Here is a 23,265-nt window from a genome sequence, read left to right as displayed (position 1 = left end):
TAAGCGAAATGTTATATTTTTTGTATGAGACGCTTTTTGTTTATGTTTAGTGAACCTGTATAGTGTGCTAAGCTAACGTTGTTGCTAATGCAATGCTTGTGTACTTTTTTTTTTGTAGTTTCACTACGGTCTAAAGAGGACAGTGGTTTGAGGCCATTTTATTAATAAATCAGATGAAAAAGGAAGAAGTCTGATTATTAAGGCGTCGTTCACTAGCTGTCTAGCTTTGGAAAAAGTAGACGCTTCGGAGTGAGGACAGCATAGACAGATTTAAATGACAGTAGAGTGAAATGCCCACTACAGACTACATTCCTTATGTACCGTATGTTGAATGTATATATCCATCTTGTGTCTTATCTTTCCATTCCAACAAATTATTTTACAGAATATATATATAATTTACAGAAAAATATGGCATTTTTTATAGATGGTTTGAATTGCGATTAATTACGATTAATTAATTTTTAAGCTGTAATTAACTCGAATAAAAATTTTAATCGTTTGACAGCCCTAATATATATATATATATATATTTCCAAATTGAAAAAAAATGTGCAATGGACTGAGTGCACAAAGTTTGAAGCGCAAAGTAGCGAGGGATCACTGTAGTTTCTGTCACATGTTCACAATGTGTGACATTTAATGTGTAGTCAGCCTGCATCGTCTGGTTGTGTCACTCATGTGACTCATGCGGGAGCCCTGTTTGATGGAACAGTATTTCCTGTTCGATGTGCGTCTGCTTTTGACAAACCTCGAAGCTCAGTGAGAATGTCTATTTTCTGGTCCAGGATCTTCTCCAACTGAGTCGCATACGATTCCACATCGTAGTCCACCTCCTCTTCTGTCATTTTCAGGAGCTCCTTCTCATCCTCTAGCCACCTGATGGACTCCTGGAAATAGAAAAGTTTTACTACTGAAGGAGTGGAAAATTATTTTCAGTCATGAAAATTAGTGAGTCGATGCACTGAAATTTCCAGTGTTCTTTCTTTATCTGACCTGGAAAACAGCTCTGTGGTCCTCTAGGACCTGCTCCTCCATCTCCACCAACTGAGAGACAGCTTCATGAAAGGAGAAGAGCTGAGGAGAAACTTCCTCCTCCTAAGAGACATGCAAACAAAACAGGAGTTTCATTTGGGATTCACACAAATCAGCCCATACACAAAACACAAGGCTAATATCCCTTTTAAAGGGCAAGTGACTATTTTGCACATATTTGGAGATCACAAAATAATGTTAAAATTTAATTGATTAAAAACAGATATACACTCTACAGATGTACGCGCGCGCGCCACTGGTTGGAGCAAGAGAGAGAGAGTTCACTGCTACACTGAGGTGGGATGCTGAATCAATAACATTACAAAGTGTCAAGAGTTATATTGTATTTTGTGTTGTTAGAGCCAGTGTGCCTCCGTGAAAGATGAGTAAATGAAGCCAATAGTATTGCTTGTATTCTTTGTTGATGAGACGTTACTACTTAGCACGTAGCGCTAAGCTAGTTCGCGATTATGCTAATCTAATTATCCGTTTGAATTGTGTTTCAGAGAAGCTTATTAGCACTTGAGTAATTGTTAGATAGTAAAGTTGTCTCATTTCTTTTTATAAAGAAACCACACACACACATTCATATAACAACAACACAAACTCAAACTGTAAATTGCTATACAAGAGAGAGTGATTTGAAATTGGATTTGGATAATATTTATGAACAACTGTTTGATAAAAAAAAAACAGATTCATTACAGTCTGCCTCCTCCTTATTCGATTTTGTTGTTGAGTTTGTTTACAGAAAATAAATGAGCCACTGACACAACTTACAGTGGGGCAAATAAGTATTTGGTCAACCACTAATTGTGCAAGTTCTTCCACTTGAAAATATTAGCGAGGCCTGTAACTGTCAACATGGGTAAACCTCAACCGTGAGACACAGAATGTGGGGGAAAAAAACAACAGAAAATCACATTGTTTGATTTTTAAAGAATTTATTTGCAAATCATGGTGGAAAATAAGTATTTGGTCAATACCAAAAGTTCATCTCAATACTTTGTTATGTACCCTTTGTTGGCAATAACGGAGGCCAAACGTTTTCTAGAACTCTTCGAAAGTTTTTCACACACTGTTGCTGGTAATTTGGTCTGCTGCAGGTCTACAATTTTGTCTCTGGTGTCCTTCGACAGCTCTTTGGGCTTGGCCATAGTGGAGTTGGAGTGTGACTGACTGAAGTTGTAGACAGGTGTCTTTTATACCGATAATGGGTTAATACAGGTGCCATTACAACAGGTAACGAGTGGAGCCTCGTTAGAAGAAGTTAGACCTCTTTGACAGCCAGAAATCTTGCTTGTTTGTAGGTGACCAAATACTTATTTTCCACTCTAATTTTGAAATAAATTCTTTAAAAATCAAACAATGTGATTTTCTTTTTTTTCCCCCACATTCTGTCTCTCATGGTTGAGGTTTACCCATGCTGACAATTACAGGCCTCTCTAATCTTTTCAAGTAGGAGAACTTGCACAACTGGTGGTTGACTAAATACTTATTTGCCCCACTCACTGTATATCAGTGTAAGACTGCAGCTATTGATTATTTTAGAAGTCGATTAATTGATGAACTAGCTAGTTCGAATGATGAGGTAATCAGATAAGGAAGACTGGCATCATAAGACTGTCATAAGACATCATAATTATGGCATGATACTCTCATGAGTATTTATGAATCCTGATGACAGATGTTATCATGTGTCATCCGGTAAATTTTATCACTACATTTATGTCCAGTCCACTTCTTTTACATCCATTCAAAATTAACATAATTTGCTGGACCCTCATGACGGTCTTATGACGCACTGTCCAATAGTGTTACCGTATCGTGTTTAGGGCTGTCCCAAACGACTAATTTCCTCCCGATTAGTCGACTAATCTAATATTTTTTTTTTTTTTTTTTTTTACTACTTAAATAATGACATTTTTGTTGAAGCTTATTAATTCACAAAAAAACATTTTGGAACACCTACATTCTTTATTAACGTATAAATAAATAACATAAATCAATATAATAAATAATAATAAATCAATAATAAATCACAAACAATGAGGTCAAATTATGCTGGCATTAACTAGTGCAAAAAAAAAAAAAAAAAGTAAACGGAAACACTGAGACTTCACCTCTTTAACAGGAGTCAAAACAATTCTTACCCTTTTTGTGGTATGTCATTGTCTATATTGTTCTAAATGTTAAAATGAATTGCAATGTCCCGGACAACCATTTTCAGAAGACTTTGTGTGAGTTCAGATGCTTTTTCTGGTGTGCATTCTGCATTTTTTGGGGAGGGGAAAAACTGTTCAACTTTTGTTTGCTTTAACCTGAAAATAGATAAAGTAGAGGGCACACTGAAATATTACCACAACTATTTTGAATGAGAGGCACACATACAGTAACAAAAATTAAATATATAGTATTAATTTTATAGTATACTACTATATGTATATACACAGTGATGATTTATAATATAAAGTGACTAACATTAGTGCAGTCATGGATTACAGTAAGCAGGCCAGTGCTGTTTCCATATATATTTTCATTATATTATGTATATACAGGATGTATGTATATATTTTCCCCAAGTGGGAGCTTCCCCGATCCTAATAAATTTAATAATAATTAAAAATATATATATAATCATACATACATTAATTATTTTATTAAATAAAAATGCACGTTGATACGACGCACATAAAGGTAACTTCCATTTTTTAAAAATAGTTAGAAAGTTGTATGGACTTACAATCCGCTAGCTTGTTGTTTGCTGTCTTGGAAAATTATACTTGGGTGACGGCGCTTCAAGTGTTCGTTCATAGCCGACGTGCTACCGTGGTATGCGAGCTCAGCTTAGCAAAGACACAGTGGCACCCTCCATATTTTCCTTGAAATTATTCCATGCTCTGGCTACTCTGGTCCGCTTTTTTGGCTTTATGCCACTTTCATGTGTCACCAATTCTGCCCTTTTTGGTAATTGGCGGTGTTTCCAACTCCTCGCCTTAGTGAGGAGTGAACCAGCGATTCACTTGGCTCGTTGTCGTGGGTTCGGCCCATGTCCTCCTCAGGAAAGCGACGGCGTGCATAAAAACACTGAGAGGCGTCGGATGGCTCTTTATGGATACTTTTATTGTCCAAAACAAAAACGCAGGGGCTGCAGCCACTGAACTTGGCGCTACCCGCGCACTTTCCAAACTCACCGATCTCACTCCCTCTGTTTCGCTCCCTCTCGCTCACTCGCCCACTTTCTTCCTCTTTGCTCAATCTGACAATGCCGGTCACATTGAAATAACAGCGGCCCCCTTGGGGGTGTTAGTAACAACCGCTTGCATCGCGAGCACCCGCCATTCTAAACTTTATCCGCATGTAATTTTTTTTTAACCCGTCAATACCCGTTGGCGGTATGTTTTGCCCGTCGACGCATTTACGTCATCGATGACGTCGACAACGTTGACTAGTCGGGACAGCTCTAATTGTGTTATACATCACGCTACATTCTTGATTTCTAAAAACACTAGTTTTGTTAAATGTTATACTCTAGATCAGGGGTGGGCATTACGTCGATCGCGATCGACCAGTCGATCGCAACGCTAGTGTGGGTAGCTCGCAGCATCAAAAAAAAAATTTTTTTTTTTTTTAAATGTACATAGTTAATCATGTTATGTGAGCAAACATAATTTACCCTCCATTTTTTATTTATATTTTTTTAAATGTACACAGTTATTTGTGTTTTGTGAGCAACATAACCTCATATGTTGCTCACAAAGCATAATTACTGTAACTGTACATTTAAATTTTTTTCTTTTTTTTAGTTCACCCTCCTCTTTCAAGGTAGATCGCGGGAGGTTGTCTCATTTAAAAGTAGATCTTGGAGCAAAAAACTTTGAGCACCCCTGCTCTAGATTAACATCAAACTGCCCCAAACTACTTACATTCTGCTCACACAACAGTTTGAGGTCGTCTCTCTGCGGTGAACTGTTCTGCCATTCCTCGTCCAAAATGTCCAGCTGGTTGACCGTGTGGATGTTGGTTCGGCCTCCCTCCATCACCTGGTTGTGGTCCACTGTAAGTTCCTTCACCCTAAATGCCAATGGAACATTAATTTCATCAGAACTGATAGCATTCAACCAGCAGACAGTGGTGGTGGCTGAAGGTGGCAAAGACTGGTGACATCATAGGAGTAGTGAGGGGTAGTTGGTACGGCCAACTTCGCTCTCATTTCATGGATGACCACCAATAGTGATTGCTCAAAGATGTATTGACAGTTCATAAATGAAAACGAAAAGAAAAAATATGCTGCTGTTAAAACCAAAGAAAAAGTCCCAGTCACATGCAGTTGAAGGTAAAAAGGCTTAAAGATGATGGATGGGTCCAGCGGTAAAAGGTCACGGCGATGAAAAAAGAAAAGTCAATGAAGATGAATGTTCGTATGCACAAGCAGGCCACCTCACAGCACAATGAGATCCAATGCAAGAGCTGTAACTCACAAGTAGTATTTAAGTATGCAAATCGTGCATTTCTTAGACCTCTGATAATGGAGATTGAAGCACTTTTCTTCTTGGTGACATTTTTTTGAGAGATATGAGTATTAGTTTTGTAGTATTTTCACTATATTATACTTATGTGTGTTGTGAAAGACTTGCCGAAGCTTATGCGGTGTGAGCTACGAATCTGAATGCCTGTGTCCACTCTCCTTTCTCTATCCCACTCTAGATTAAAGAAACTACAGCGTCAGTCAAGGGGAAAAAAAACGCACTCATTGGCTTGATCCCTAATTTATCTAAAACTCACCATTGACACCTTGTGGTGTATTTAAATCACTACCTTACATAATTAAAGCGTGACACTTTTTAAAAAAAAAATTTTTTTTTTTAAGAGTGACAGGTGGAATTCTGGCAGCGTGGCCCTGTGACGTCAACAACTATGGCGACCTACTAGTTAAACTAATTTTACAAATTTTATAAAAAAAAAAAGAAAAGATCAAGAGGGGTTTCAATATCAAATTATAATAACTTGTACTAACATTTATCTTTTAAGAACTACAAGTCTTCCTATCCGTGGATCCCTTTAAGAAAGAAATTTCAGGTTACGAGAGAAAAATAAAATACTATAAAAGACGTATCTACAGGTAGTCCCGGGTTACGACGTACCCGACTTACGTGATGTTGACTTTAAATGTTGACTTTTGTGATGCATGTAGCACTTCCGCACGGAAGTAAGAGCGCATGTACACACGAAGAATGTGCACTGGTATGAAAAAGTATCTGAACCTTTTGGAATTTCTCACATTTCTGCATAAAATCGCCATCAAATGTGATCTGGTCTTTGTCAAAATCACACAGATGAAAAAACTCTGCTTTAGCTAAAACCACCCGAACATTTATAGGTTTTCATATCTTAATGAGGATAGTAGTATGCAAACAATGAAAGAAGGGGGGAAAATAAGTCAGTGAACCCATCACATTTAATATTCTGTGGCCCCCCCCTTGGCAGCAATAACTTCGACCAGACGCTTCCTGTAGCTGCAGATCAGTCTGGCGCATCGATCAGGACTAATCGTGGTTCATTGTTCTCTACAAAACTGCTGTAGTTCAGTCAGATTCCTGGGATGTCTGGCATGAATCGCTGTCTTTAGGTCATGCCACAGCATCTCAATGGGGTTCAAGTCTGGACTTTGACTTGGCCACTCCAAAACGTGTATTTTGTTCTTCTGAAACCATTCTGAAGTTGATTTACTTCGGTGATTTGGATCATTGTCTTGTTGCAGCATTCATTCTCTTTTTAGCTTCAACTTTTTGACAGACGGCCTAGGGTTTTCCTGCAAAACATCCTAATAAACTTCTGAATTCATTCTTCCATTAATGATTGCAAGTTGTCCAGGCCCTGAGGTAGTAAAACAGCCCCAAATCATGACGCTACCTCCACCATGCTTCACGGTAGGAATGAGGTGTTGATATCCGTGAGCTTTTCCAATTTTCCTCCACACATGACGTCGTGTGTTACTCCCAAACAATTCAACTTTGGTTTCATTAGTCCAAAAAATATTTTGCCAAACCTCTGTGGAGTGTCCAAGTGCCTTTTTGCAAACATTTACCAAGCAACAATTTTTTTTTAGACAGCAGTGGTTTCCTCCGTTGAATCCTCCTATGAACACCATTCTTGGCCATAGTTTTACATGTACTTGATGTGTGCACATAGATATTGAACTGTATCAGTGATTTCTGTAAGTCTTTAGTAGACACTCTAGGGTTCTTTTTTACCTATCTGAGTATTCTGCGCGGAACTCTTGGCGTCATCTTTGGTGGACGGCCACTCCTTGGGAAAGGAGCAACAATGCCAAACTCCCTCCATTTGTAGACAACTTCTCTGACTGTCGATTGATGAACATCCAGATGGTTTTGTATCCTTTCCCAGCTTTACACAAATCAACAATCCTTGATCGCAGGTCTTCAGACAGCTCTTTTGACCGAGCCATGATGTATATCAGGCAATGCTTCTCATCAAGACACTTCTTACAAGGTGTGTGTTTTATAGTGGGCAGGGCAGCTTTAACCACTCATCAGTGATTGGGCACACATCTGACTTAAATTGTTTGGTAAAAATTGGTTTTAATTGCTCTTCAAGTGTCCTTAGGCAGAGGGTTCACTTATTTTCCCCCTCCTGTCATTGTTTGCATGCTATCCTCCTCAAAATATGAAAACCTATAAATGTTCGGGTGGTTTTAGTTAAATCAGACACTGCTTTTTCATCTGTGTGATTTTCACAAAGATCAGATAGCATTTGATGGTGATTTTATGCAGAAATGTGAGAAATTCCAAAAGGTTCAGTATGTACACGAAAACCATATTTGCGCACACGAAGAAGAGCGCACGCACACACACACGAGGAAGAGCCATTTGCTCCAACGAAAAAGGTGAAAGAGTTGCAAGCCTGCGCTCACATTTGTTGCTTGTGAAGCATCCAAATAGGAAACACCTGTATATAACACATTTTGCAGTGTTTATTGTGCGTTTTCAATTGTGGTCGAATACTTGGGGCGCGATGATGTCATTGTTTTTGATTATGTAAAGGACGATAACTGATACATGCTAATCGTTTGTTTGTTTGCAAATTTGATTTTTTTGTTATTGAAATACTGATTTAATTTCATTTTTATTTTAGTTTCTTTCTGCAAGTGTTGATGTCATGAGCTGCTGAATAAAGTCAGCAAACCACCCGGAAACTTTTTGATTCAACTCTTGTATCTGGTCTCATTGTGCCAATGTAACAAATGTAAGTACCTGATAAAACCCATGCATTTATGTTTGTGTTGTGCTGTGCAAGCGCTTGACCTGCCGGGGGGAGTAGCAGCAAAGTCATCGTACTCAAAAGTATTGGTCGGCGAGTGCTCGGGGCGACTCCCCTGACCCCCCTGAGAGAAGGGGATGTCTGATGGACTAATCCCAAACTCCTTTACTCTATGCCAGCGCATTGCGGGGCAGCATGAGAGAGTAGACAGGGAAAGGCAAGAGGAATAACGGAAAAGAGGGATAGAGTCACACCAGAATAACAAGAATAAGAAACAGGTTCACATTAATAGTGAGTGAAGCGCAGTCACTATAAAGGCAGCTAGTTATAGACTGTACAAAGTGACTACTGTATATGAGCACCTGTTGGCGTAGCGAAGCGTGTTGAGGGTATTCTCACAGGATGTCATACCAGGAGAGATTGTTGCAATCTGCAGAGACAAAGATCAAAATACTCCAGATGAATACTTTTAACACGTGGAGGGAAACGTCACATTATTGCGGTAACTGACTTACCATGCATGTACGGGAATTTTCACCAATGAAGGAGTCCCGCAGGACCTGGGTAAGTTTACTGGCTCGGAAAGGCGTGTGCGGCTTGTTGCGACCCAAAGCCCTGATGCACTCCTGAAACAAAGGAGCATGTACTTTTATTATTAAAATATATAATACATGTCATTCACAATAGGGTTGGGCATCGAGTAGGGGTGTAACGGTACACAAAAATCTCGGTTCGGTACGTACCTCGGTTTTGAGGTCACGGTTCGGTTCATTTTCGGTACAGTAAGAAAACAAAATGCAAAATATAAATGTGCTAGTTGTTTATTAGACACTTTTGTGCTTTCAACAATAGGAACATTAGCCTATACAAAGCTAGAATTCTGCTCAAAAAGTAGCGGGTATTTAAAGACAACAATTTGCCTTTCAGACCCCGCGCGTTTGTCAGCTTTCTTTCTGAAAGAAAGAAGAAAAAAGGTGTCCTGTGCTAAAGAGAAAAGCAATCCCAATGACAAAGATTTTAACATGTATTTTACAAATGAAATGCCTCAATGAATCATTTTTTTTTCTTATGAACGGTTTTCAGAAGCTTTATTGGTGGATTTTCTCAAGTTAAAGCGCCGCACAGAAATTAATAAATTTAATTGTATAAGCAGGATCTGTGTATTATTCTTATTATTTAAATACAGGTGTTTTAGCTCATTTCAATTTATTTTATTTAAATGGACTATTTATTTTATTATGTGTTTATATTTTTCAAATGTGATGTAGTATTCATTTATATTGAATATTTTATGTTGTATAACTTTAGTTCCTATGTGAATATTAGTTCCTACTTGTTTTGTTGTGGTAGGAGGGTTTTGTATTGAACACGGGGCCGTGTTGGTTATTAATATAGCAGACAAGACAGCACTAAATCAACAGACAAGTCAACTGTGCCCCGATCTACCACTCAAGAGATCTGATGGACTCAAAAAGTGGGTTACGATTACATATTAGTTTGAAAATCTAATCTAAAATCTAATTGAAAATAGCTGCCGAACACCACGAAGAAGAAGCCACATGAAGTGTTTGTTTGTGCATCAGGCATGAAAATGGGTCAGGGGTAAAAAAAAAAAAAGGTGAGAAGGGTGTGGAGGAAATATGTTCCGATACACTGGACAACTAGGGCTGTCCCAAACAACTAATTTTCTCCCAATTAGTCAGCCAACTGTTTTTACGATTAGTCGACTAATCTAATAACCCCATTTTTTTTCGTTTGCAAATGCTGTTAAGCAGCGATTTTCAAGTGTCACCTTTAAACAGCAAGTTTGTTTTTTGGAGAAGACTGACAAATGTTTTATAGCAGGCTAAAGTAGGTTGTCTTTTTCCCCCCATTAGCCTCAATGTAGCAATGCTAACGTTTACAGTGTTTAATATAAATGTGTTACCTTATTTTGTATGTCTGAACTTTAATTCTACGGTGTGTTGATGACAAATAAACATCTGTGAAAAGAACTGGAGTCTCATATGCCATCAACAAGCACGCACAAATGTATGCACGCCCGCGACGATAGAACGCAGCAGTGAAAATTACTGCCCTCATTTTTATTTACCGTGCGTAAAATGGACTCATTGCATATCGCGACAGGTTTAGCAACTTTAATAAAACATGTCGTAAATTAGTTAGATGGATTTATAATCTGCCAGCTTGTCTGCTGTCGTCTTCCAAAATTACAACTGGGTGACGGTGGTTTAGGTGTTCATTCAGGGCTGACGTGCAGCCAAGCTTGGCATTGAAGAGACAGGACACAACAGTGTACCCTCCTTTGTTTCGTTGAAATATATCAATGTTTTGGCCACTCTGGTGCGCTTTTTTGGCTTTGTGCCGCTTTCCCCCATTTGAATACCAATCGTCCGACATTAAAAAAAATCTCCCGCCCCCTAAAAATGTTCTCGGATCTACACAATTCACGTAGGTCACCCTTTTTAACTTCAAAACGGCGAATTTCGTTGAAAGGTGAGAGATTTTCATGCCTGGTGCATTGCAATCTGATTTCACTCGTAGTCACTGTGGGGCGGCGCTGAAAAGTTTGGCACAACTTCACGAAGAATAATGACCAGTCAACTCAGTGCAACATTTGCAACACAGCTATATCACGCAAAGGTGGCTGCACAACCAATACTATTAAACACCTCCGGCTTCATGGAATACAAGTGCCGAGTAGTGTATAGCTGAGTGCCGCGTATTTGACACGCTGCGCTGGACCTCTAACCAGTCAGAACCAAGTAAGTAAAACAATAAATTACGACTGTCTTCTGCGGCCCCATGACCCGACCCCGGACAAAGGGCTAGATGATGGATCGATGCGTGAAATAGTACGAGAATAAGGCGTATTATTACGTCAGGCTAATGTAGCTATATTGGCTTTGGCGTCGCCGTTAAAATCAACAGTATTAAAAGCTCATCAAATTATGATTAGTGATGCACCATAATGTATTTTTCAGTCGATACCGATAACCGATCATTTCCTCCTCGTTCCAACCGATAACCAATAATGTCAAGCCGATAATTTTATTAAAAGATTTATGTAAAATTTTAAAGTATACACAAGAGAAAATATTACTGTGCAAAAATATTATTGCGCTTTTTTTCCAACATCAAATGTGAACAAGTAGTAAATCCCAACATCTAAATAAAGACAGATTGTCTGACATTGTGTAATGGTAAATTTTGGCAACAATTACTTAGAGTAAATACATAAGTTGCACAAAAATGGCTTTAAAAGTAAGCCATACCAAACGTATAACATTACTACACAGCAAAAACACAACTCCTTAAAATCAGTTAAATTCCCTTGTTTTCATTGTAAATCTATTGGAAATAAGTGAAATTAACTGCCAGCACTTCAAGTATATTTCACTCAGATTTCTTAATAGCCAGCTGAAAATAAGTTTAGCAGCTTTATTTTAAGCAATAAATTATTAAACATAATCCTAAAAAAAAAAAAAAAAAAAAAAAAACTTGTCAGAAATGTTCTTTATTCAAGAATATGTATGGTTCAAAACATTATTTGAAAGCAATTTTTTCTTGATTTAGGTGAAAGATTACATTTTTTTTAGATGTTTGGGCTTAATAAGAACAAATGGCAATATTTAGTTCAAGTAAGTGGAATAATCTCGCGCATTCATCTGTTAACACTCAAACAAGATGGGGAAAATTATTTGACTAGATTAAGAAGAATGATCTGATTAAGACGTCATAAATTTAAAGCGTACTGAATGCATTGCTGACTGGATGACTTATTGTTTGGTGCATGTTAAAATTATCAACTAACCACTGTGCCGTCATGATAAACATGCTTTCTTGACATCACTTGTGTAAATGTCCGTGGTAAAACGGCATGTCTTTTCATGAAGAATCGTGGTCGGATGTTTCTTCATCCAGGGGTTTGGCTATCGGGTCATTTCGGGAATTTCCTCCCGCCTGTGCCCTTCAGTACGCCCGGCTGCCAAATTAGCACCCGCGCCAGGCCTCTGTCTGGAACCGGAGTGGCGGCGGGAGATAAGTTCGTACCGGATATCCGCCCGCCCCGGCCGGCTCGCTGCGGCATATTCGGTGCTTGGCTCTGCTCTGCCCGCCGAGGGCGAGGCGGCGGCGGCCTGCGTGACCGGAGCGGCGGCCTCCGTCTGAAGACAGCTACTTGTCGACTATCTGTCTTGTGAGGTGTTAAGCCATAGATGGGAGTTTACCACCCGCTTTGAGCTGCATTCCCAAACAACACGAATCCGGGAGGACCACAGCGTCTCTGTATCGTCACAAGCCCCGTAGTTTCCTTTATAGTTTATTTGTGTTTACAATAGCTTTAGCATTCGCGCTAGCAGCAGCCTCGTATTCGTTCCAAAAATCATTGTGATGCAGTTTTAAATGGCTGCTGGGTTAGTTCTAGTGGTGTTAGATGAGGACGCTTTCTTTACGCCTCGTGGAACTGTTTTGTAGATGGCGAGAGCGTCGTTTATTTCATTTCACACACGGGAAAAGCAACGCAAGCACGCTAGTGAGAGCGCCTCAACACTGAACACTGATGTGTAAACACCGCCGTACTCGTCAAACCCTCCTCCCACAGGGGCTTCAGAGAGGGGAGGGGTTGAGCAGGCGGCGGTGGAGAAGTGGAGAAAACTGCTTGGTTGCGCACATTTGGAGGCTAAATCAAGTATATAATTATCGGATTGCATTATCGGTTGATTTTTTAAAAACCTGTATTATCTGTGTGACGTCATAATTGCCATTATCGGCCGATAATTATCGGTCACCGATATTATCGTGTATCTTTAATTATGATCAATAGAAGAATTGATACTAATGCTTCGTCGTAGCGCCTAGCTAAGGTACATGTATGTAAAGTGCGTAGCGGCTCACAGCTACCTTACCGCTACGTAGTATTTGCGACTAATCTCGTAGTCCTTTTTTAAAATCTATTCAATTTGGCCCTAATACTCCGTCGTATCAACATGCATCATTTTTTTTTTCACGTGCTTCACTAGTGATACGTGACATTTACTTATCTACTCTGCTGTGAGCACCAGCCACCAGCTGTTATGCGTTCAAGCTTCATCTACACCCAGTGAATGCGTGTCCACTGCAGGAGACAATATCTATCCGGAACGCTCACGTTTACTGCCTGAGAAGGCATATATGATCATTTTCCTCAACAAAAACTGTTTCTGATTTTATACTGTACCTTCTGCTAATCTGGACTGAGTTTTATAAGTTTTTGTTTGTTTGTTTGATATTCTGCACCAGGTTAGCCCATTAGTGGGAGGTCAATAACATGTAAAAATGCCTGCAGCATAAGACACTCTAAAACATAGGCAAAATAATATGTGTAAATGTTTCCTCCGTGAGCTTTTGAAAAATAAATTCTTTGTGGAAAGAAACATCATATTCAAGTTCAAAGACTGATCTTATATAAAAGTTAAAAATTGCCCTGTGAGAAATTCATGGCAAAGTTAATTGAAAGTTCATATAATGTAAAAAATAATGGAGTTAAGAAATTAATATTAACCACGCAATTTTTTTGACCCTGCCTATTAAAAGAATCGGAATCGATTGGAATCAGAATCGAAACGTGGAATCGGAATCGTTCAAACTCAAACGATGCCCAACCCTAATTCACAATCAGATATATGCGGATATAATTGGGTCAGAATTGAGAACATTTTACGCCCCATCCTTCAAATTTTAAGTTAACCACGTACAAAACACTATTACGTGCCATTTCTGAATAAATGTAGCCTTCTTGTCCTCAGCCCAAATCTTAAAAAACTAAGAAAAGATAAAAACAATTTTTTTAAATAAACTTTTTTTCCACCGGTATCACATCGGGATTCGCAAAATCAGGTGACTGACTCCGGTGCAAAAATATGCAATCGGGCCATCCCTATTAGTAAGTTTGTCCTCTTGATAAGCAGTAATAGCTAGATAAACATCCAGCTTCTTTTCCTGAGAAAAAGTTAACACTACAATGGATTTGCAACCATGTTAACTGTGATTATGCAGTGGGGAGAACAAGTATTTGATACACTGCCAATGGGTTTTTCCATTGACTGTGTATCAAATACTTGTTCTCCCCACTAATTATGCCATTTATTGTAAATGATCAAATACTGCCAATCGTGTACCAAAATTTGACCATTTATGTTCAATTCTGGCAGAGCCGTTATACCATGATAGGTTACAACTGAGATCATTCATCAACTCTCATTTAACACTGCACAAACCTTGAGAGCTAGCAGGCTTTTGTTGATCTCCGCACCCTCCAGGCGAGTTTGGCGGTCAGCACTTGAAGTATCGGCGCCCCTCTCATTTCCAGCCAGGTCGATGAGCGAGAACTTGCCGTGCATCTTGCCCTTCCTCCGAAGAATGATCTGGAACACGGCGTGGCTACGAGACGAGTGGGCATTGGCTGACGTCTGCCCTGATGTCCTTGGGGGAAGGGGAGGGCAATGATATTATTATGAACAAGGCAATAACCTGTATTTGAAGACGTCCATCACCAAATGTTTCAAATTTAAGGTATACCTGCAGCTGTTGCCCACTTCTATGAGTTTCAGGACATCCTCTGTACACCTGACGTCCTTCTCCTGAAGGCCCACAACCTGCACTTGCTGCTTCCGGTCCTCCAGCACCCTCAGTTTGGTTTTTCGGTTAAGCAGGTCAAACACCTTACAAAACGTACACAGCCGATATTGAAATAACGCATTACAGGAGAAGTGACTATTTTTTTCGTGATTAAATTTTTTTTTAAAAATTGGTATTCAAGTATGGTCTACATCAGGGATCCCCAACCACCGGGCCGGGGACGGTTACCGGTCCATGTCAAAACATTGGAGCTAAGTCCCAGCTAGAAAGCGGGCTAAGCTCCGAAATGACGATGTCAGACGTCCGTGTGGCTTCCTGATAATATTTAGTTGACACAGTTGACAGTAAACACTGTCAGGAAGTGAAAAGTGGCAAGCATATTTACTATATATATACTTTTCCTATTTCAAGGAGCAGGCAGCATTATAATAGCTGCTTAAATAGCCGTGAATAGTTTTTTGTTGTTGTTGTGAACTACAATTCCACACAAACACACATCGTGGTACCATTTAGCTTAGCAAGGAAAGGTATGAGAGTCATGTTTCGAGCGTCCCAGAGCTCACGAAACTTAAAATTTAAAAAAAAAAAAGGCCCATTTATCAAGGTTCAAACAGGCTGATAGAACAGCTGTAAGTACACCTTCCCCTCTGCTATTGGATGCGTTGTTAACGTCAGCGGAGCAGCGCTGTAAAAATAGCTACGAAAATTCACTCAAGACTTTCAGCTCCGTCCAAAACGACCGCCGCCGCTAACTTTCACTGAGAAGTCCCCATCCACATACACAATAAATGGGTTGCGGCTGAACCTTTCACACTAGGCTGCCTCTAGTTTGAAACGGCCTTAATCCGAGCAAAATGACCAGAAGTACCTCGTCAGCCATTGCTGAGGTGTGCCGCATGCAGCACACATCCAACAGCAGCTAAGGTTACTGCTTACATTGACTGACGCTGGGCCGGTGTATATGTGCAAACACCCCAATAATGGTGGCCAAACACTAGAAGGTGATGTACACAAATCTCTACTCGTATGGCGGCCAACCACTGGAGGGCGCCGTACACAAACCTCTACTCAGACAATAGCAGCCCAGTTTCAGTCATTGTAAACCGTAATGTTAGCTGCAGTTGGATGTGTGCTACGGGCGTTGATGTCTTTAGACAGTTTTTTTTTTTTTTTTTTTACGGGGAAAGAAGAGGAGCCAGCAACCAAGTCCATTCTGCCTAATATGTGGCTAAAAGCTAGCAAACCAGGCAACAAACGCGACTGAACTGAGAGCATCACAACTCGTGGCAAACTATCGCTAAAACCAAGAAACATTCCACGATTGGGGAAGACCAACCAAGTTCACATTAAAGGAAAAAGTTAGTCTTGGTGAGTTGTTTGTTCTCACTGAGCTGGCTAAATGCTAGGCGCGACGCTAGTGAAATGCTAATGCTAATCGCGACGCTAACATGAAGCTAACGCTAAGCTAGCGCAACTCCAACGTTAGCTTCATGTTAGCGTCGCGATTAGCATTTCGCTAGCTTCGCGCCTAGCCAGCTCAGTGAGAACAAACAACTCGCCAAGACGAAGTTTTTCTTTAAATGTGAACTTGGGTGGATGCAGGCTCCAATCCTCCGGTTCACATACACTCCAAGTTCAATCTGACATTCTCAAATTAGCAATGATGAACGTCAGCACCAATTTCCCTTAATTTTGTCAAAAGAACTCATGATGCCAGCGACCAAGGATATTTGCTGTCAAGTTCTAGGAGAGGCCGCTGCTAAAAAAGGTTGATTGGGTGTATGTTGAGTTAACTTTTCCCTACACTTAATGTTCATTTTTAGCCCCGTCGTGTTATTTTTTATTTACTGTAATTTTCTGCCACACATTGCCGGTCTGTGAAAAAAAGGCCTACATCGCACCATGGTGCAAAAAAAGTGGGGAACCCCTGATGTACACCACAATATTAAAATGTGGTATTCCTACATGACCCAAAAGGTGACATCATATCACGTCCACATGTCTGACACCAGGTCTCAATTACAACTATATTACTAGTGTTATTATTCATCATTAATGTATTTTTTTCCTAAATAAAATAATGAATACAATTTAAAAAAATAAAATGAATAAAACTAGAAAGGCACCCAATTAATACTCCAAAAGTTGCATATTATTTAATTTTAAAGTATTTAAATGAGCTATGAAGGAATCAAAGAAAAGCCATGCAACACAGAGAATTTGGGTTCACTCACCTTTCCACTGTAGATTTCAAAAAAGGTTGCGTACACTTGTAACTCTAATTTCTTGTAGTTGGGTTTCTTCAACATGAGAAATACATCCCGAGCTAGACAATAAATATGTATTTTTAAATATTTTAAAAATGAATTCAAACATCGCACATAGAGCGCATGACATACCAGCCAATGCGTAAATTCCTTTAGAGCAGTCTTGGTTCTTTCCAGAAAAATCTCCACCCATTGTCTAAAACAAACCGTTTTAGGACTTGAAAAATATATGTCAGATTTCAATTTGCAGTACTACTCACATGAGTTTTACCACTTCCTGTTTGCCCATAGGCAAAGCACGTGGCCATACCCCTCTCAAATATGGTCTCCACTAATGGTCTGGCAGTGAACCTTTAAGATAACAAAGAACATTAGTTCTTGAGGCACACTCACATAATACTGAGATCAGTTTATCTGTGTAAACACAGACCGAGAAAATACACAATCAGTTCCTAACCTGTAAACCATCTCATTGGTGGTAGCGTCGTCAAAGGCATAGTCGAAGCGGAAGGTTTGGTTCTCCAAGAAACGAGTAAGGTCTACCTTCTGTTTAGGTTCGTGTACCATCACCACGTCTTTACTTGGAATGGTTATCACATCCAAATCCTTCATGGTGAGTTCTGAATCAAAGCCCAAGTGAGAATCAGTAGCCCATTCAATGCAATCTACACACATAAGACAGACATACCTTTTTTGTTTAGTGGACGCTTCCTCACACATACACATATTCTATGTTCTTCAATCTGTGTGGCGCAATAAAATGTTACATTAAATATTGTATTGCTGAGGTGTCAAGGTGAAGAAGCTATGCCTTCATCTCACCAGATCTGCTGTGGTCAGAGGTCGGTAGTCTAGACTTGCACGGAAATCTCTAATCATGCACATGATCTCATAATTAGGAATGGTTGTATCCACCTCCTGAAAAAAAACAAAAACAAGTTTATGTAGAGATAAATTGGACTACTAATGAAATGGGTTTTAACTCGCTTTATCGATTTTTAAATTAGTGTTAAAAATTAACGACATGTATAATTGAGGGGAAATAATATCAATATACTAGGAGTTAAACACAGCTTAAAAATTAATTGTAATTAATCGCAATTCAAACCATCCCTAAAATATGCCATATTTTTCTGTAAATTATTGTTGGAATGGAAAGGCAAACGGATATATACATTCAACATACTGTACATAAGTACTGTATTTGTTTAATATAACAATAAATCAACAAGATGGCATTAACATTATTAACACGGGCATTAATATTATTAACATTCTTTCTGTGAAAGGCATCCACGGATAGAAAGACTTGTGATTCTTAAAAGATAAACGTGAGTACAAGTTATAATAATTTTATATTTAAACCCCTTTGTATGTTTTTGTTTTAATAAAATCTATAAAATTTTCAATCAAAAAATAAACTAATAGCTCGCCATTATGGAAGGTAGTGAGAAATGCACCACAAGGTGTCGAGGGCGAGTTTTAAATTAATTAGCCTAGCCAAGTTTTTCTAGTGTGTTTTGCCCCTCGACTGACCCCGTAGTTTCCTATTTACCAGGTCCAATCCATTGTACTTCACGGTCATTTGAGTGCTGGCTTCACAACGTACGAGACCTCTGATAGTTTGTATAATGTGACTAAATATTGCTATCTAGTGCATTTGTCTAGCTAAACGAAATGTTTGAATAGTTTGACAGAAGTCTGAGTATTATTTTGCTTAGCTTATTTGATTGGGAATGCCAGTTCTTTGCATTGAGCGCTTTTCTTTTTGTGAACATTATTTTTTTTGAGACATAGGAATATTATTTTTGTTGTGCTTTCAGTAAATGACACCGTGGCGACTGAACTGTTCAGCCCAAATGCATGATGGGAAGTTGGGCAACCATGACTGTCAGTGGTGGCTGCAAATGGTATATCTTCTCTGCGTTGTGTCCAGTACAGGGTGTTAAGAAAAAGATCACCTCCTGTCATTCTTCCCCACGTCGCTCGACACAATAGTTATAATTGTTGTGGAAGAGATGCCAAAAAATTATGCCAATTAATAGCACGGCCCCAATGAATGCCTGTGTCCACTCCACTCGTCTCTGCCTCTTAGCTCTCAATATACATAAAACGGCGCAATTGTAGTCCGTTTGTGGCAAAGCATAAGTGGGTCGTTCCACGCATGCGTCAAATATTTTAACGCGATTAATTTAAAAAATTCATTACCGCCGTTAACGTGATAAATTTAACCGCCCTACAATATACCTGAGCTCTCTTTTCCCTGAGCTCCTGTTGCTGGAGACGACGCTTCTCCCTTTTCTCCTGTAGCTTCTCAACCTCCTTCACACAGTTTGACTTCCTCCTAGCTGTCACAAGACAAGAGAAACAGAAACCTCAAATTTCTTCCTTTAAATATGAAAATAACACCCTTACCATTTACATACAATCTAGAAAAAATGTTTGAGATCATCAAAAATCAGTCAATCTAGTCTTAATAATATGGTAATTTTCAGTTTTTCAAAAAGCATTGGAAAGGGTTCCCAAGTGTCCTCATATTTAATTTAAAGTGTTTTCCAAACCCAAAGCTCCCAGCACCACACACCAACATATTAGTGTGAATAAGGGTAAAAATAGTTCCAAGTTCCACACCTTGTCACTCCAAAGAAAGCACCATCAAAGACTTCACTATTGGTTGACGAGAAACGGGGCGCGGGAACGCTCCGTAGGGGGCCTATTCTCAAAACTTAAAATTCACATATTTTCAAAACCAAAGCCGTTAGCAACCTAAAACCAAAACAGGCACCTTCCTTAGGCATATACAATACGAGTCTCCATGAGCAGCGGCATAAAAAAAAAAATCTAAGTTGTTCCCTAAAAAAAAATCCTGATTAATTTTTATATACAGTGCCCTCCATAATTATTGGCACCCCTGGTTAAGATGTGTTTTTTAGCTTCTAATATTTTTTTTTATTCAAATAATATGGGACCTTAATGGGAAAAAAAGAAAAATCCAACCTTCAATACAAGTGTATTTATTCAATGGGGAAAAAATCCCACATAAAGACATTATTTGACATCAAATAATGTGTGTCACAATTATTAGCACCACTGGTGTTAATACTATGTACAACCCCCTTTTGCCAACAAAACAGCACCTAATCTTCTCCTACAATGTTTCACAAGCTTGATTTTGTGTCTGGTGAACCATTTCTGTGTAGATTTGGCCATATGTTTGAGGTCATTGTCTTGCTGAAAGACCCAGTGACGACCCATCTTCAGCTTTCGGGCAGAGGGCAACAGATTTTGATTTAAAATGTCCTGGTATTTCAAAGCATTAATGATGCCATGCACCCTAACAAGGTACCCAGGGCCTTTGGAAGCTAAACAGCCCCACAACATCGCTGACCCACCCCCATACTTCGCACTGGGTACGAGGTGATTTTCAGCATGCGCATCTTTCGTGGCACGCCAGACCCACTTAGAGTGTTTGTTGCCAAAAAGCTCCATCTTGGTCTCATCTGACCAAAGCACACGGGACCAGCTGAAGTCTGGGACCATACCCACTGTGAAGTATGGGGGTGGGTCAGTGATGCTGTGGGGCTGTTTCGCTTCCAAAGGCCCTGGGTACCTTGTTAGGGTGCATGGCATGAATGCTTTGAAATACCAGGACATTTTAAATCAAAATCTGTTGCACTCTGCCCGAAAGCTGAAGATGGGTTGTCACTGGGTCTTTCAGCAAGACAATGACCCTAAACATATGGCCAAATCTACGGAGAAATGGTTCACCAGACACAAAATCAAACTTGTGAAACATTATAAAGATTAGGTGCTGTTTTGTTGGCAAAAGGGGGTTGTACAAAGTATTAACACCAGGGGTGCTAATAATTGTGACACACATTATTTGATGTCAAACAATTATTCCTTATGTGCGATTTTTTCCCCGCTGAATAAATGCACTTGTCTTGAAGTTTGGATTTTTCTCTTTTTTTCCATTAAGGTCCCATATTATTTGAATAAGAAAATTATTAGAAGCCAAAAAACACATCTTAACCAGGGGTGCCAATAATTATGGAGGGCACTAAGTGAAACACAACTTAAAATGGCTATAAAATTCTCAAATTTTACACTAGATGCACAAAAATCAACAAATGCAGAGATAATCTCGTATATTTATTGGATCAATAGCAATATTTAACATTATCATACAGGTTTTTGTGTAAAAAAGGGCCTTAAATATTTTTAATTTACCTTACTTTATTTACAACTGACTATAAGCCACCACCCACCAAATTTGGCACAAAAACGACATTTGTTCATAGATAAGCCACACTGGACTATAAACTGCAGCTGTTCTCACTGCATTATGGGATATTTACACCAAGGTAAAGTTACGCTATTTTGTACAGATACAAAATCCAACATGGTGGCCATCACGAACGTTGACAATTCTTTTAAATAAATGCATAAATCCCAGAATTTCTATGATATGAATGTAAAACAGTCTAGATTCTTGGTTAAAAAATAGAAAAAAAAAAAAAGGGGCAATTATCATTCATTTTACGGAAATATTTCAAGACAATTTTACAATGTTTTTCCCCATTCATTTCAATTTTTTTCACGTTTCAAAGAGCAGTCATGGTGCTATTTTAGATAATAATTACCTTGAATCCTCAACCAAATCACTCGAGACAGTCCTGCCAGCTTTGTATGCACTAAAACTTCCATCCTGTTTCCGCCTAAATCCGGCATTAGAACGCAGCGTGTGTTTGAGTTTCTCAGTGAAACCTTCACGACACTCTGCCTTGCCCGGCCCCCTACAGGAAGCTGTGGCGCAATGTCTGTCGGAGCTGTCTCGTCAACTGATAGTGAAGCCTATGGCACCGTAATACAATCTTGATCCCCTGCTTTCTCCATTTCCCAAGACAGACAGACTATCTCACAAGACTGGTTAATAATCTCTCTAGGAGGAATTAACGAGCTATGTGAGCACCAAAACAAAGCGGTAAAGTGGGGAAGCATCACTATTATTTGTAACTAAATACATGTGGGTGACACAGTATGAGCTTTCCAAAAGACTCATGAGTGAACACCACACTACAGGGCTACAGTGGGGAGAACAAGTATTTGATACACTGCCAATTTGTCTGGTTTTCCCACTTGCAAAGCTTGTAGAGGTCTGTAATTTGTATCAAATTCTCTTAGACTGTGAGGGACGGAATCTAATACAAAAAAACAGAAAATCACATAGTATGATTTTTAAACAATAAATTTGCATTTAATTGCATGAAATAAGTATTTGATACATCACAAAAATCAAACTTAATATTTGGTACAGAAACCTATTTGCTATTACAGATACCAAACGTTTCCTGTAGTCCTTGACAAGGTTTGCACACACTGCAGCAGGGATTTTGGCCCACTCCTCAATGCAGATCTTCTCCAGAGTCTTCAGGTTCCGGGGCTGCTGCCAGGCAACACGGGCTTTCAGCTCCCCCCATAGATTTTCTATCGGGTTCAGATCTGGTGACTGGCTAGGCCACTCCAGGACCTTAAGATGCTTCTTACGGAGCCACTCTTTAGTAGCCTTGGCTGTGTGCTTTGGGTCGTTGTTATGCTGGAAGACCCAGCCACGACCAATCTTCAGGGCTCTCACTGAAGGAAGGAGGTTGTCAGCCAAGATCTGGCGATACATAGCCCCATCCATCCTCCCCTCAATACGGTGCAGTCGTCCTGTACCCTTGGAAGAGAAGCAGCCCCAAAAAATGATGTTTCCTCCTCCATGTTTCGCGGTTGGGATGGTGTTCTTGGGGTTGTACTCATCCTTCTTTTTCCCCCAAACACGACGAGCCGAGTTCAGACCAAAAAGTTCAATTTTGTTCTCATCCGACCACATGACCTTCCCCCATTTCTCCTCTGGATCATCCAGATGGTCAGTGGCAAACTTCAGACGTGTCTGGACATGCACTGGCTTCAGCAGTGGGACGTTGTGTGCAGTGTAGGATTTTAATCCATGACGGCGTAATGTGTTTCCGATGGTTTTCTTTGAGACTGTGGTTCCAGCTCTCTTCAGGTCATTGACCAG

At 39.5% G+C, this 23,265-nt stretch overlaps 1 protein-coding gene across 3 annotated transcripts in view; it reads right to left on the bottom strand.

The window, feature by feature from the left end:
* The window catches only part of LOC130913274 (kinesin-like protein KIF2A), a 50,042-nt gene that overhangs the window by 6,600 nt on the left and 20,177 nt on the right, over positions 1-23,265 (bottom strand). For 2 of the 3 annotated variants that reach the window (XM_057831744.1, XM_057831745.1), the window contains 15 exons: positions 19,449-19,549; positions 18,024-18,119; positions 17,890-17,944; positions 17,659-17,821; positions 17,462-17,552; positions 17,334-17,397; positions 17,169-17,260; positions 14,875-15,017; positions 14,574-14,778; positions 8,832-8,942; positions 8,679-8,746; positions 8,361-8,486; positions 4,962-5,109; positions 997-1,098; positions 752-890 (listed from right to left, as the gene is read on the bottom strand). In XM_057831744.1, the coding sequence (XP_057687727.1) occupies positions 752-890; positions 997-1,098; positions 4,962-5,109; positions 8,361-8,486; positions 8,679-8,746; positions 8,832-8,942; positions 14,574-14,778; positions 14,875-15,017; positions 17,169-17,260; positions 17,334-17,397; positions 17,462-17,552; positions 17,659-17,821; positions 17,890-17,944; positions 18,024-18,119; positions 19,449-19,549 (1,704 nt within the window). The remainder of the gene's footprint in view (positions 1-751; positions 891-996; positions 1,099-4,961; positions 5,110-8,360; positions 8,487-8,678; positions 8,747-8,831; positions 8,943-14,573; positions 14,779-14,874; positions 15,018-17,168; positions 17,261-17,333; positions 17,398-17,461; positions 17,553-17,658; positions 17,822-17,889; positions 17,945-18,023; positions 18,120-19,448; positions 19,550-23,265) is intronic. The other variant, XM_057831746.1, reaches the window with a different exon arrangement.

This window comes from Corythoichthys intestinalis, chromosome 3 (assembly GCF_030265065.1).
Source record: "Corythoichthys intestinalis isolate RoL2023-P3 chromosome 3, ASM3026506v1, whole genome shotgun sequence".
NCBI lineage: Eukaryota > Metazoa > Chordata > Actinopteri > Syngnathiformes > Syngnathidae > Corythoichthys > Corythoichthys intestinalis.
Note: the sequence above shows the minus strand (reverse complement) of the source record. Positions and strands in the feature narration are given on the sequence as shown.